At 52.4% G+C, this 13,163-nt stretch overlaps 2 protein-coding genes across 7 annotated transcripts; both read right to left on the reverse strand.

The window, feature by feature from the left end:
* Positions 1-97: 97 nt before the first annotated feature.
* Positions 98-3,226, reverse strand: UBA52 (ubiquitin A-52 residue ribosomal protein fusion product 1). 6 transcript variants are annotated; one of them, XM_025458107.3, is made up of 5 exons: positions 3,068-3,226; positions 1,885-1,998; positions 1,533-1,619; positions 391-493; positions 98-297 (listed from the first exon to the last, which is right to left on the reverse strand). In XM_025458107.3, the coding sequence occupies exons 2-5, from the start codon at positions 1,985-1,987 to the stop codon at positions 204-206; spliced, it is 387 nt and encodes a 128-aa protein (XP_025313892.1). In that variant the 5' UTR covers positions 1,988-1,998; positions 3,068-3,226; the 3' UTR covers positions 98-203. The 6 variants fall into 6 exon arrangements, with proteins under 6 accessions (XP_025313892.1, XP_048954063.1, XP_025313893.1 ...); XM_049098106.1 differs by having other exon boundaries at positions 387-493; XM_025458108.3 differs by having other exon boundaries at positions 1,885-1,995; positions 3,068-3,225.
* A 1,000-nt stretch (positions 3,227-4,226) lies between these two features.
* On the reverse strand, positions 4,227-12,485 carry KXD1 (KxDL motif containing 1). The gene is made up of 5 exons (XM_025458106.3): positions 12,329-12,485; positions 9,060-9,181; positions 7,486-7,638; positions 6,113-6,159; positions 4,227-5,189 (listed from the first exon to the last, which is right to left on the reverse strand). Exons 2-5 carry the CDS (start codon positions 9,158-9,160, stop codon positions 4,960-4,962), a joined length of 531 nt encoding a protein of 176 aa, XP_025313891.1. The 5' UTR covers positions 9,161-9,181; positions 12,329-12,485; the 3' UTR covers positions 4,227-4,959.
* Positions 12,486-13,163: the final 678 nt, after the last annotated feature.

The following is a 13,163-nucleotide window of genomic DNA, read 5'->3' on the forward strand; positions in this document are numbered from 1 at the left end:
TGAGGGCTATACAAAATCAAGTAACAGGGAGTTCCCAAGGGAGACACCCACAATGCAACCAGCTCCTCGTTGGACAGACCAGCCACACAGACACCAGTTACTGCTCCAGTCAATGAAAGGGAAACTTTATTGAGGCCCCAGGACCTATTGAGGCTCGGGCAGGAGGCCGCCCTGCGGGCAAAGGAAGAGCTGGTGGAGGGGCCTTATTTGACCTTCTTTTTGGGGCGCAGGTTGTTGGTGTGGCCGCACTTCTTCTTGCGGCAGTTGACAGCACGGGGGTGCAGGCGAGCATAACACCTTCACAAAGACGAGAGAGACAGGTGAGGGCAAACCCCAACCCCAAGCCCTCCCACCAGGGCCAGCCACCCACCCCTATCTGAGAGTACACACTTGCGGCAGATCATCTTGTCGCAGTTATATTTCTGGGCCAGCTGGCGGAGTGAAGGCTCAATGATGCCACCTCGCAGGCGAAGCACCAAGTGCAAGGTGGACTCTATAGGAGGGTCAAAGAGAGACAGTGACTGAACCTGGCCCCAGCGCCTCAGGCTCAGAGCAGGATTCTCCAGACCAGAGCTTCTCAAACCTGATGGGGTATTCTACACAAAGATGGACACAACAGCCCAGACCACATCACAGAACCTCCATCTCACTTCCTACTAGCCCTTGGGAAGTCTGAAGCTAATATATGCCAAACATAGTGTGCACAGGGGTTTCCTGACAAGGCAATTTCTAAGGTATGCAAAGTTGATCTATTACTTTGCTGAGCAAAATAAATTTAGTTGCTGCAAAAAGTGACATCAAGGAGTGTCTGACTGGCTTAGTCAGTAGAGCATGTGATTATTGCTAACAATAAAATCTTCTTTAAAAAAGATTTGAGGGCAGTCCCAGTGGTGCAGCAGTTTAGCGCCGCCTTTAGCCCAGGGCATGATCCTGGAGACCCGGGATCGAGTTCCACATCAGGTTCCCTGCATGGAGCCTGCTTCTCCCTCTGCCTGTGTCTCTGCCTCTCTCTGTCTCTCATGCATAAAAAAAAAAAAAAAAAAAAAAAACTGAGCCAGCCAGATGTCCTGTTTTTTTTTTTTTTTTTTTTTTTTTTTTTTAAATTTTTTTTTTAAATTTTTATTTATTTATGATAGTCACAGAGAGAGAGAGAGAGAGAGAGAGAGAGGCAGGCTCCATGCACCGGGAGCCCGACGTGGGATTCGATCCCGGGTCTCCAGGATCGCGCCCTGGGCCAAAGGCAGGCGCCAAACCGCTGCGCCACCCAGGGATCCCCAGATGTCCTGTTTTATCACACTTTTGAACAACAAAAAAAGGTCAACAAGAGATGAGAAACCACTGCCACTTGGAAACCTAGAGACCATAGGATGTTTCCCCCCAACAAAAACTTTACACAAGCAAAATTCATTGGCCCCATCTGACCCTCACCTTAAGACAGCCCACCCCACCCCTCATTTGCAGCGAGGCCATCAAAACTTCATCCTTGGTCCTAGGACTCAAGGGGTCTTGTCCAACCACCCTACCCCCAGTACCTTTCTGGATATTGTAGTCTGACAGAGTTCGGCCATCTTCTAGCTGTTTGCCCGCAAAAATCAGACGCTGCTGGTCAGGCGGGATGCCTGGGAAGAAGAAAGCTCTGTTATGGAGGCTCTGGTGAGTATATTACTGGCAGCTTCCCCTCTCCCCGCAGGGGTGCTCTAGCATTACCTCCAATCTGTCAAAAGGGGAGCTAAGATAAAGAGAACAAGCTCCCTTGTTCCGGAGATCACACAGGGGAAGTACTTGCCAAGGCTGAGGTCTATACAAGTTCAGTACCCATCCTGCACATGACAGTGGCTCCTCTGAGCTGGAGAGGACAGAGCCTCTGGACTCAGCCTAACTCACCCTCCTTGTCTTGGATTTTGGCTTTGACATTTTCAATGGTGTCACTGGGCTCGACCTCAAGGGTGATAGTTTTGCCCGTCAGGGTCTTCACAAAGATCTGCATCTCTGCGTCTGCTGGAAGGTAGGAAATAGAATGGAGGTGTGAGAAATGCAGGTGCAAGCAGTTTGAGCTCAGGGGCTGGCAAGCCTTGACCCTGCCAGCCCTGTGCCAGCATCAACCACAATTACAGGCGCACCCCAGTGCCCGTCTCCTTCCACCTCTCTAAGCCTGCAGCCCAAACCTGTCTTATAAACAAGATCATGCTTCCTTTACCTTACCCCTGGACCATTACGGCAAAGGGTGTTTCATGGGAAAAAGGACTGTGGTTATGCTCCTTGGATCCAGCAAATGAGGCTGTCAACTTTGATGATGGAATGAAAAGTACATGGCTGGTGCACTATCTTGCCAGACAAAATTTTCAAGTGTGGTCTGGAGATCCCAGCCTCCCTCTCCTTCTGTAAGCCACATTTGCTCCACAAGCAGCCCTTCCTGCTACCTGAGTGGAAATCCCATTTCAGTAGCCACTCCTCCAACACACTTTCCTCCCTTGCAGTTCTCTCCAACTCCAAGCTCAGACACCCAACACCCTGGCTTCTCTCCCAATTTATACCCAAACTCGCCAAACCACGCTTCCTGCCTTTGCCCCAACCCATAAACGGTATCTGCCAACCACGTGCCTGGCACTTGTTTACACATAATTTCATCGTCCAAAAAAAAAAAAAAAAGTATAAGGTGAACGCTACCACCCTCTCCTTATAGACGTATTAAAACATATCAGGTAGAAAATAACCTTGTGGTAGGAGAAAGAGAACTTAATAATTCTAAGAGAACTGACGCACTACATGGCCCGAAAAAAAAACTATAGGCTTCATACCCCTCCTCCATTAAGGAGTTTGCCCAAGAAGACCATCCACGCCCTCAAGCCTCGTGGGGTAGCTTGGGCTAGCAGAGCACACAGGCCCCGTCTCTCAAAGGCTCGTTCGCATACCGGGATTCAGTCCAGGCTGAGAACCACGGCCTCACGCGCCCAACTCAGCTGACCCGGCCGCCCTGCGGAACCTTGCCCGCGCGGACGGGTTCCAGGCCGACCCCTCCACTATTTCGACGCCTGCGACCCCCCACAGCCTCCCGCCCTATCCAGACCTGGAGCGAACTCGCAAGGCCGCCGCCACCAAACCGCTCGCCCACCTCGTTGAAGAGAAAGAGGGCGGCGGAACCGGAAACCGCCGATTTGCCGCTGAGAGCGCCTGCGCACTCAGCACGCTGCGCGCTTGCGTCACAATCCGCGCCGCGCCCACCCCGGCCCCGCCCTGCCGCCATATTGGGTGCTGGCGAACGAAGCCGCGGCGCCTGTGGGCAAGTGTCGCCATCCCGCTTCCGGGTGTAGGACCCGTCTTCCAAGTCACGTGAGGGGGCGGCTACATCTTTCTGGGTATTTCCACCCTATGTTTGTGGGTTGCCAAAAACTGATGGCACACAGCGGCCTCTTAGGGGATGCTTCCTGACTACAGTAGAGGAGACTATTTGTGCTAAAACCAAGGAATTAAGTAAAGGATCAGAGGGTCCAGGGCTCAGGGGTCAGGACACAGAAGGTAGGAGGAGGCGCAAGGGTGGGACGTGTGAGACACTTGGGAGCCACCTAACACTAGGAGTCAGTTATCTGAAAAGTTTCTGGCCGCCGGGAGAGGATGAATTTCAAGGTGGCACTAAGAGCAGTGAGGGCAGGTGGGGCTGGTGCATTCACTCAAGAAAATGGGGTGCGACCCAGGGTCTGTTTGGGGCCATGGAGGACTTTTGTTAGGACTGAGTCTTGAGTTACCTTTAGATTTGACAGCGTAGCTCTTTATTTCCTTGAACGCTTACCAGCGCCCCCTATTGATGGGCAAAAGCACACACTCTTGGATCTAGGAAGATGCCTTTAATAACAATTAAATTTCTAAGTGCTTAAAAGATGAGGGAACTCTACACAGTGTCTACTGGGGAATGGGACTCAGCCTGGGTCCCTAAGGAGTCCATCCTGAGACAAATCTGGAGGAGGAGTTTTTCAAAGAGCTAAGGGAACACTTGTGAGCAGTGGGAACAACATGTGTGAGTACATACATAGGTGGTGATAGGAAGTTGGGTTATTATGGTTGCTACTGGAGACTCCCAACAGTAGCCACATCTGTTTCTAGCTCAATGGTACCTGGCCGTTCATACCCCTCCTGTCTCACATCCTGCACTTACTTGTCCCCCTTATGGCCGCCTGGGCCCAAGGATGGAAGGAAGCCACTGCTAAGTACACCCTTCCCTTTTTAATAACAGTCTTTTTATTGATAACTTCCCAACAGCATCTGTAAACATCGGGTACAAAAATATTCCGTTTAACTCTGTTTTCCAAGGTGGCTCAGCTTGCTCCATGGAGGCCCTGGGAAAGGCCTGCTGGGCCCTCGGGGTTCCACCTCTGGTCAGAGAAACACAGGCCTTATCAGGCTTGTAGCTGAATGGCCAGCCTTCATCTTGAGCCTTCTACAACTGTCTCAGAAACCTCCTTGAGATACCGATTGGAGACAGTATTCAATACTTTTGTTGGAAGAAGGGAGAAGGAGACCAGAATTAGTAGGTGCAGGGATGGGCTGGGGTGAACTCAGACAAGACAGTGCTGGTCCACTTTGAGGAGGTGTCGACCAAGGCACTGGGGCAGGAGCTATCTGGCTCTGGTCTCTGGGAGCCTTTAAATGTTGGTTAGAGCAAACTTCAAGCCTGGCTCTGGAGAAGCTCCCTTATGCCCAGCCCAACAACTCCAGCCAAGCTGATCATCCCCTGGCTTGGCAGAAGGGTCTGCAGAAGACAGATGTTCTCAATGAGGAAGAAGTGGGAATGACAGACCCCTACGAATTCCACACCCTTGGGAGGGAGCCTTGTCCCCTGGGGAGCTCCAGGTGACAGAACAGGGTGGCAAAGCTGATCTCCAGGCAGGGTTACCTGCTGCCACCTCAGACACCGAGGGAGTGCTGCCACTGCCCTGAGACCCCTTGGGATGCCAGGGAGTAGTATTACTCGCCCGGTGTCTCCTCATCGTCTGTCTGGCTGCGGCCATTGATGGCAGGGGAGCTGGAGCGGACATGGGAGAGGTCCTCGAAGCCAGGGCTGAGGGAGGGTGAGACGGTATCAGGACTGGTGTCACATGAACCCGTGCTCTGTTCCGAGGTGGCAATGGTGGTTGTGGTGCTGGGCGGGATGAGGTCTTCATCCTCGTCCTCCAGGAGGGATGCCTCTGGGATATCTGGAGGATGGAGTTGGCTTAGTCACTATGGTGGGCACTGTAATGAGGGATTTACTGGGCCTATGACCCCTGACAGCTCCCCTGCCACCCAAAGGGGCATAATGTGGCCCATTTTACAGAGGAGGAAACTGAGGCCCTGGCAGGTGAGAGGTTTTCCTTCAAGGTGCGGCCAGGACCTGGCTTCTCTGGGGTCAAGTCAACATGGGCCTTTGGCCTGAGCCTGGCTCTGCCTTCTTGACTGTGTTACCAGGACCAGGCTGCCTCAGCATTCTGCTCTATAAACCAGGCCTGATAATAGAACTGCCTTTTTTTTTTTAAAAAAAAAAAAAAAAAGGAAGCTCTACACTCAATGTGGCACTCGAATTCACAACCCCAAGATCAAGTCGCATGCTCTACTGACTGAGCCAGCCAGGTGCCCGGACAGAATTGCCCTTGGTTGTTAACAGCCTTGGGGTGGGGAAATGTCGGCCCATTTGGCAGAGGGCGCAGAATGAGGCTCAGCATGGGGGGATGCTGCACTGCCTCTGAGAAGTCACTGATCTTTTGGGCTACTTTCCCTCTGTATGAAATGGGATAGTCTCAGCCCACTTCATGGGTGGTTACAGGTAAAAGCCTGCCTCATAGGGCTATGTTAATCCACTTGGGCAAGGACTGTCATCGTTCTTATCCATATTCCCCTGTGTAACCTCCCCCCAGGAAAGGGATCCTGGTCCCAGCATCTGCTCTACAGGTGGCCAAGACCAGAAAAGCACCCCCACCCCTGCCCCCTGCTCCAGGTCTCTCTGGATCTACTGCCCATTAGGGCCTGGACTCAGCGTCAGCCCCTGAGGTGACCTTCCAGAAGCCAGCCCTGGGGTGAGGGCACTGGCATCTGCGAGTACAGAGGCCAGGCGTGGGGCACAAGAGCCCTGGATGACACTTACGGCTGAAGGCCTCCGGGTGCTGCCTGGCCAGCTTCCCTTTCAGCGTCCTGCAGGGGAAGGGAAGGCATACAGGGCTGAACCTGCCAAGCAGACAGGCTGGGCCTGGTGTACACCAGGAACCCTAACTGCCAGCTCCAGGTGGTTGAGGGATGGGAACCCCCCTCCCCCGGTACCGCTTGTCACTGTTCCTGGGCTGGAGAGAGGCCCATGTGCTCAGCCCTGCAGACCTTTCACCCCTGGGCAGATGGCAGCCACCCAGCTGTCACAGAGCTTCTGAGTGTCCTTGATGCTGGGCCTAGCTGGGCCCTCTACCTGCCATGCCCTTCTTATGTCTGCCCTCCTCTGTCCAGATAACCTTCCAGGAGGCTTCCTCACTCCATCCTCAGCAGTCACTCCCCTGAGTGACTTGTTCCAGTTGGTCCCCCATCACTGGGATGAGAGTGTCTGTGTTAGGAGTGATTATCCATTCCAGACACCACGTACCTTGCACATATTAAAATGTTGTTCACAGAGAAATGCCTGCTTCATTTCTAACCAGCTGTTTGTCCTTTTCTCCCCGCAAAGTAATAAAGTCATGTTTAAAAAGAATGATAAAGGGATCTTTGGGGTGGAGTCTCATCCTTGACCGTGGCCAACCAGTCCCCACCAGAAGTACTACCATTGCTGGGTCCCTACCCACAGGGCAACTGGGCAGAAATAACTTTCTTCTTCCCGGGCGATACAGATATGCACAAAGGGTGCCAATACTTGGGGTTCCAGCTCACCCCCAACACCACGCCTGGGCAACCAGCCCAATGAGACGCCCCAGAAAATATGTGCTTTTCTAAATTTAATTGGCCCATCGCATGATTTCTGCTCTGCCAGTGGGTGTGGCTGCCCCCAGGGCCGAGGAAGTGACTCCATCAGTAGGGGAACTGTGGGTGCAGCTCTGGCTCACTCCAGGCCCAGGCATGTGGCCACAGTCATTAACAGTGGCACTGATGCAGGCTCTTGAGTGCTGCCTCGAGCATTCTGTGTTTCGTCACAGAAAACAGCTCAGAAGGGACCCACAAAAAACTGGCAATTTCTTACACCTCTTGAGAGAAGACCTGAATTGGGGGCTGGAGGGACCAGAGGCTTGCCTTCCCCTGGCTGCACTTGCCTGCCTTTTGCATTAGGCAAAAGATAAATGAAACTTAAATTCAGAAACTTCAAGATTTTTTATCCCAAAGTTCAGAACTTCTCAGATTCTAAGTGAGCGCTAAAGCCTCATAAAGCAAAGGAGCTAAATCTCCTTCATTGCTCTGTTATAGGGAGTGGATGGTCTTCATTGAACAGGGGAGGAACTTGAGGTTCAGAGTGGGAGGCAGAAGCTGGAGGGGCTGAGGACCCACCTGATCCTGCGGAAGATGCTGTCCAGGTCTCGCTTCATCTCCACCAGGGTCCTTGTGTGGTGCAGGAAGCGCTCGCTCATTTGCTGCAGGCGGGCACTTGACAGGTTGTTGAAATTCAGCAGCATCTCGTTGGTCTTCTCAAAGCGGTCCAGCCTGGCAGCAGTGAGAAAGCACCAGCCCTACACACAATGCTCTACAAACTTGCCATGCCCCACAAACTAATCATGCTAAGCCCTTTCCTGCTTCATGATCTTTACATGTATTATTCCCTTGCCCTACAAAACTCTACCTGCTGTTTGAGCCATCTAGCAAACTCCTGTTCAACCTTCAAAACCCTACCCAAAAGGCACCTAGGTGGCTCAGTTGGTTAAGCGGCTGCCTTTGGCTCAAGTCACGATCCCTGGGTCCTAGGATCGAGCCCCACATCAGGCTCCCTGCTTGATGAGCAACCTACTTCTCCCTCTCCACCACTTGTGCTCTCTTGTGTGCACTCTCTCAAATACATAAATAAAATCTTTAAAAAACAAAAACTAAGGGGGATCCCTGGGTGGCTCAGTGGTTTAGTGCCTACCTTTAGCCCAGGGCATGATCCTGGAGTCCTGGGGTCGCGTCCCACATCAGGCTCCCTGCATGGAGCCTGCTTCTCCCTCTGCCTGTGTCTCTGCCTCTCTCTCTCTCTGTGTGTCTCTCATGAATAAATAAATAAAATCTTTAAAAAACAAACAAACAGATAAAAACAAACAAACAAAAACCCCTAAAATCCTACCCAGTACATACTTCTCACATAGCCTTTCCTCCCTCTCAAGCAGACTCTGACTCCTTGGACTTCCTAGACCCAAGTTATTCCTCTGGCCCAGCCCTGATACCATGGGGCCAGGAAGGTCTGTGTCTGGTTTTGTCTTCCCTGACTGTGGGAGTTCATCAGGCCAGGCCTAAATCTGACCCAGACAAACCCAGCACTCTTGTCACAGGATGAGAGAAGTGGAAGGGTATCAGGTCTGTATTGTGTCATAAGTGGAAGGAAGAGACTTTGTCTTAAATACACAAAAATAAAGCCACAGGAGTCTGTGTTTCCACCCTAAGATTGTGTAAGCCTTTCTTCCCCACAGAGCAGGCTGGAATTAGGGTGAGGCTGTGGTGGTCACATGCCAAGCCCCAAGGAGGGCAAAGGGTGTTGACGGCCCCCCCAAAAGACCATGAGTACTCTGCAGAGACAGCCTAGGCTCTGAGGGACCAGATTCCTAATGGGAGATCAGTTCACTGGCTTCCTCAGATCCCCTCCTGCAGCTCCTTCCTATCCCCCACTCCCCACTCCAGGTCTTGGGATAGGAGCTGCTGCGGCCCCTGCCAAGCCATCCGCAGCTGCAAAACCATCCCAAAGCCCTGCTTCCTGTGCCAAGGCCTCGCCTCCAGGCCAGGAAGGAATTTACTTTGGAGCCAGCCGGCAAATTTGCTCATTTCCTTCATTTTATCACCAGTGTGGGCCCAGGGTAGGGGTGGGCAGGGCAAGAATGCTGGCCAGCAAGTGGATTCCTTCCCACGCCCGGGGCCCACAGCTCTTGGCCACCACTCACATGTTCTTCTGAGCCAGGATGATAGCATTGACGTCATCTGTGTTCACCATGCTCAGGATGCGGCTGCAGAAGACCCTCGAGGCCGAGTCCGGGGGGTCCATCTCTTCTTCCTCCTCCGCTGCCTGAAACAAGCAGGAAGTCTTCAGTCTATACCAGCCACTGGGGTAGGTGGGATGGAAGGAGGGTCTCAGAACCCCGGGCCCCATGACCATAAGTTGGTCACACCACCTGAGCCACAGCTTTGTCATCCTAAGAATTCAGGGGTGTTGGGAGGACATATCTGCAAATTGCACCCAAGTACATCAGAATTCCATCACCCACCCACCTCTGCGGCCCCAACTCTCCATAGGCCCAAGGCCATGGCCACTTCTACCTGCACAGATCTGTCAGTCTCTTCCCACATCCCCTTGCTTTGCTCATCCCACCATAGGGCTTTGCACCTGCTGTCCCTACAAGTATGATTGCCCCCTCGAATCATCACCACCTCCAGTATCTTCTCTCCCAAGAGGTCTTTGATAACTAGTCCCTACTCTGGTTACTTTTAGCACATCGCTTTATTGCTTCATTGGCTCATCTTTTCCTAAAATTCTCTATGTTATCAATTGACCTTTTTTTTTTAAGATGTATTTATCTTGGAGAGCATATGTGTACACACACAAAAGGAAGGAAGGGGGAGTGGGAGAGGGAGAGAGTCCCACAACCCCATGACCCTGAGATCATGACCTGAACTGAAACCAAGAGTAGAACCTTAACCAACTGAGCCACCTAGGTGCCCCATCAGTTGACCTTTTCACCAGTTTGCTCCCAAAACATTGTCAGCTCCAAGAGGTATGTCTCTCTTCCAGAGCCCAGCCCAGAACCTGGCTCACAGCAAGGATCACCAGAACTTAGCTTAGCAGCTTTCAAACTCACCTCTAGTTAGGACAATAGACTTTTGTTTTGCTTTTAAAGATTTTATCTATTTATTTGAGAGAAAGGAAGAAAAGGCATATGAGCAGAGGGAAGGAGGGAGGGACAGGAGAGGGAGGAGCAGATTCCCCACTGAGCAGGGTGGCTGATGTGAGGTGCAATCCCAGGACCTGGAGATCATAACCTGAGCCGAAGGCAGCAGCTTAATGGATTCAGTCCATTCAGGCACTCCGACGACGGTAGACTTTTATTAACAATTAAAGCCAAGAATTTCAGTCTGTGGGCCCCAGCAACCTAGATGGCTCTGTGTTTAGGCAGATGAGCATGATGGCGGGTAGGGGCCTCCTGGACCATGCCAGGGCAGGAGGGGCCACAGGTTCAGCATTCACCCTTGAGGGTAGGTGGCAGTGTCCTGCAAAACCTGGAGTCCTGGGCAGCCCCAGTGGCCCAGCGGTTTAGCGCCACCTTCAGCCTGGGGTGTGATTCTGGAGACCTGGGATCCAGTCCCACATCAGGCTCCCTGCATGGCGCCGGCTTCTCCCTCTGCCTGTGTCTCTGCCTCTCTCTTTCTCTGTGTCTCTCATGAATAAATAAATAAAATCTTAAAAAAAAAAAACAAAAAACAAAACCTGGAGTCCTGACATAGCTTGGCTCTGGGGTCTACATATTTACCTGCCAACAGAAAGGCCCAGTTGCAATTTGTTGAGATTCACATACAGGACCAGGAAGGGCTTTCAGAGCCCACTTAACTCTACCTTCCTCTTTATTGATCACTTACTGCATGCTATCAAACCACTAAGCTTCATACACTGAGAACTGTTATCCTTAATCACATATCAAGAAACTGAGACTCAGACACTGAGGAACTGGGTCATTGTCACATAGCCAGTAAACCCAAGTCACAACTCAAAAGCCCACAGTCTGCAGGATCCACAAAAGTGTGACTCTGAACAGATCTTCAATGCTCACCTATGCCAGGACAGCTGCATCTTACAGCAACTAACTTCTGCCACACTTCTGAATTTTTCCAGGAAAAAAACAAACAAACCAGAAGTGTGTGTGTGCATGCGTGCGTGTGAAATTGCCTCATTTACAAATGTTAATACTTTTCTCCCTGCAAGCATCAAGGAGGCCAAGAGTTATTTGCAGCCCCTACTGTCTTCTGGAAATAAACTGCCACACCTGGTGAAGTTCCCCTCACCCAATAATCACTATGTTTATTGAATTCCTACTACATGCCAAGTACTACCACCCACAGTATCCACATTTCCAAAGAAGTATGATCATATATAAAGAGGACACTTGGGCTCGAAGGGCAGAGCCCTGTGGCAGGAAGCCCCACAGCTAGTGCTTGGCAGGTGCAAGATTTGGACCCGTGGAAAATGGTTCTGCTCCAAAGTAGGGCTCTTTCCTGTCTCTGGGTCCCAGATGGGGCTGAGGGATTCAAGGCACACTCTCCATCCAGCTGCCTTTCTCAGGAAGACTTCGCTAACAGCTAGTCTGGCCCACATACAGGGTGGAAATTACCCAGCAAGAGCTCTGATCCCTGCTCCAAATGTATTTATGAGGAAAACATGCAGAGAGGGAGGCTGTGTGACCTTGGGAAAGTCACCTCACCTCCCTGAATCAGTTTTCTCATCCAGAAAAGGAGAGTAACAAAGAATCAGAACCTTACAGCGCTGTCTGTGGGTACTGAAACTAATAGTGATAAGGAGCTGGGCTCAGAGCGGGCTGCTTCTCCAAGCAGAGTATGAAGTCCTAGGGCGGGGCCGGGGAACCAGCATTTTAGCTAGGGGCTCCCTGGTACTTCCAAGAACAGGAACAAACACTTGGACAGCACTTCATTTAATCCCCAATCTCCCCTATAAAGCAAACACTATCATCTCCAAGGGCACTAAGGCGCACACGGGTGGGTTCAGTTACCCAAGGTCACACGGCAAGGCGGAGGCACCATAATTCCATCCGCTTATTTAACAAAATTTAACTTGGCGACCCAACCTTAGCAAAACCCGCGAGTGAGGTGGGACTCGCATAACCCCTCACGCCCCGCCCCTGCAAAGCGGGGAAACTGAGGCCCAAAGAGGGCAACGCCCGGTTCCGGGTAACACTGCACAGCCTGAACATAGTCAGCCCCAGCTCCCGCGCCCCGGATCCGGAACCGGCCCGTGGCGCCGCCGGCGCATACATTGCGCGGACGGGGAAACTGAGGCCTGTACGCAGGAGGGGAGCCCAGATGTGGCCAGCGGCGCGCCCCACCCCGCGACAGCCCGGGGCCGCGCCCGACCCGGCCCGGCTCCCCAGCGGTCCCGGCGTCCCCAGCCCCACCCCGAACTCGGCCCCGGCGTCGGTGACAGCAGCACCTGCACATCTGGCGGCCTTGCTCGCGCTTCCGGGATGGCGCCCGCGCCGCCGCGACGTCACCACGCACCATGCGTGCGATCAGGCGTGTAGGCGACGTGCTTGGGGCCGATATGCGTGCTAGGAGGCGCGGCAGGCAAGGGGTGGGGCTTAGGGGCTGCTACTGTTCGCAAGTGCGTCACCACGAATAGCCAATCAAGCAGTCTCTCTCGCGCCTGCGTAGTTTCCAACGCCCGAGATGCCCGGAAGGGGGCGGGCATCCTATTTAGTAGAAGGTAAGACTGAGGTCTGACGGTGGCAGGGACTTCTTCAAGGTCACGCGGTGCTCAAGTGGCCTGTGGTTGAGCCAGACCCAGGCAGCCTGCTTTCTAGGTTGGGAATCAGATTCATCTAGTTCAAAAATCCCTTCTCCGCTTTTGGTGACCTTTCTCTGGTCCAGGATCCCATCCAAGATCTCATGTTGCGTTTAGTCGTGTCTCCAAAATCTCCACTCTGTGGCAGTTCCTCAGTCTTTCCTAGTCTTCTATGACCTTAATACTTTTTTTTTTTTGAGATTTTATTCATTTATTCATGAGAGACACACAGAGAGAGGCAGAGACACAGGCAGAAGGCAGGCCCCACGCAAGGAGCCCCATGCAAGGAGCCCCATGCAGGGACTCGATCCTGGGACTCCAGGATCACGCCCTGGGCCGAAGGCAGGCGCCAAACCGCTGAGCCACCGAGGGATCCCCTGACCTTAGTACTTTTGAAGAGTGCTAGTTTTGTAGACTACTCATCAATATGGGTTTGTCCCATGTTTCCTCATGTTTCCCCTAACCCTAACCCTAACCCCTAACC

This window comes from Canis lupus, chromosome 20, assembly GCF_003254725.2.
Source record: "Canis lupus dingo isolate Sandy chromosome 20, ASM325472v2, whole genome shotgun sequence".
In the NCBI taxonomy this organism is placed as follows: Eukaryota; Metazoa; Chordata; class Mammalia; order Carnivora; family Canidae; genus Canis; species Canis lupus.

What these genes read in the sequence shown, in the direction of transcription:
- UBA52 (XM_049098106.1), bottom strand. Translation starts at nt 1,987, where the DNA reads ATGCAGATCTTTGTGAAGACCCTGACGGGCAAAACTATCACCCTTGAG. An exon ending in AGACTACAATATCCAGAAAG is followed by an intron (nt 494 to 1,532) that starts GTACTGGGGGTA and finishes ACCCTCCTATAG; the next exon opens with AGTCCACCTTGCACTTGGTG. An exon ending in AGATGATCTGCCGCAAGTGT is followed by an intron (nt 298 to 386) that starts GTACTCTCAGAT and finishes GTCTTTGTGAAG; the next exon opens with GTGTTATGCTCGCCTGCACC.
- KXD1 (XM_025458106.3), bottom strand. Translation starts at nt 9,160, where the DNA reads ATGGACCCCCCGGACTCGGCCTCGAGGGTCTTCTGCAGCCGCATCCTG. An exon ending in AGCATCTTCCGCAGGATCAG is followed by an intron (nt 6,160 to 7,485) that starts GTGGGTCCTCAG and finishes CTTCCCCTGCAG; the next exon opens with GACGCTGAAAGGGAAGCTGG. An exon ending in GCACCCGGAGGCCTTCAGCC is followed by an intron (nt 5,190 to 6,112) that starts GTAAGTGTCATC and finishes TCCATCCTCCAG; the next exon opens with ATATCCCAGAGGCATCCCTC.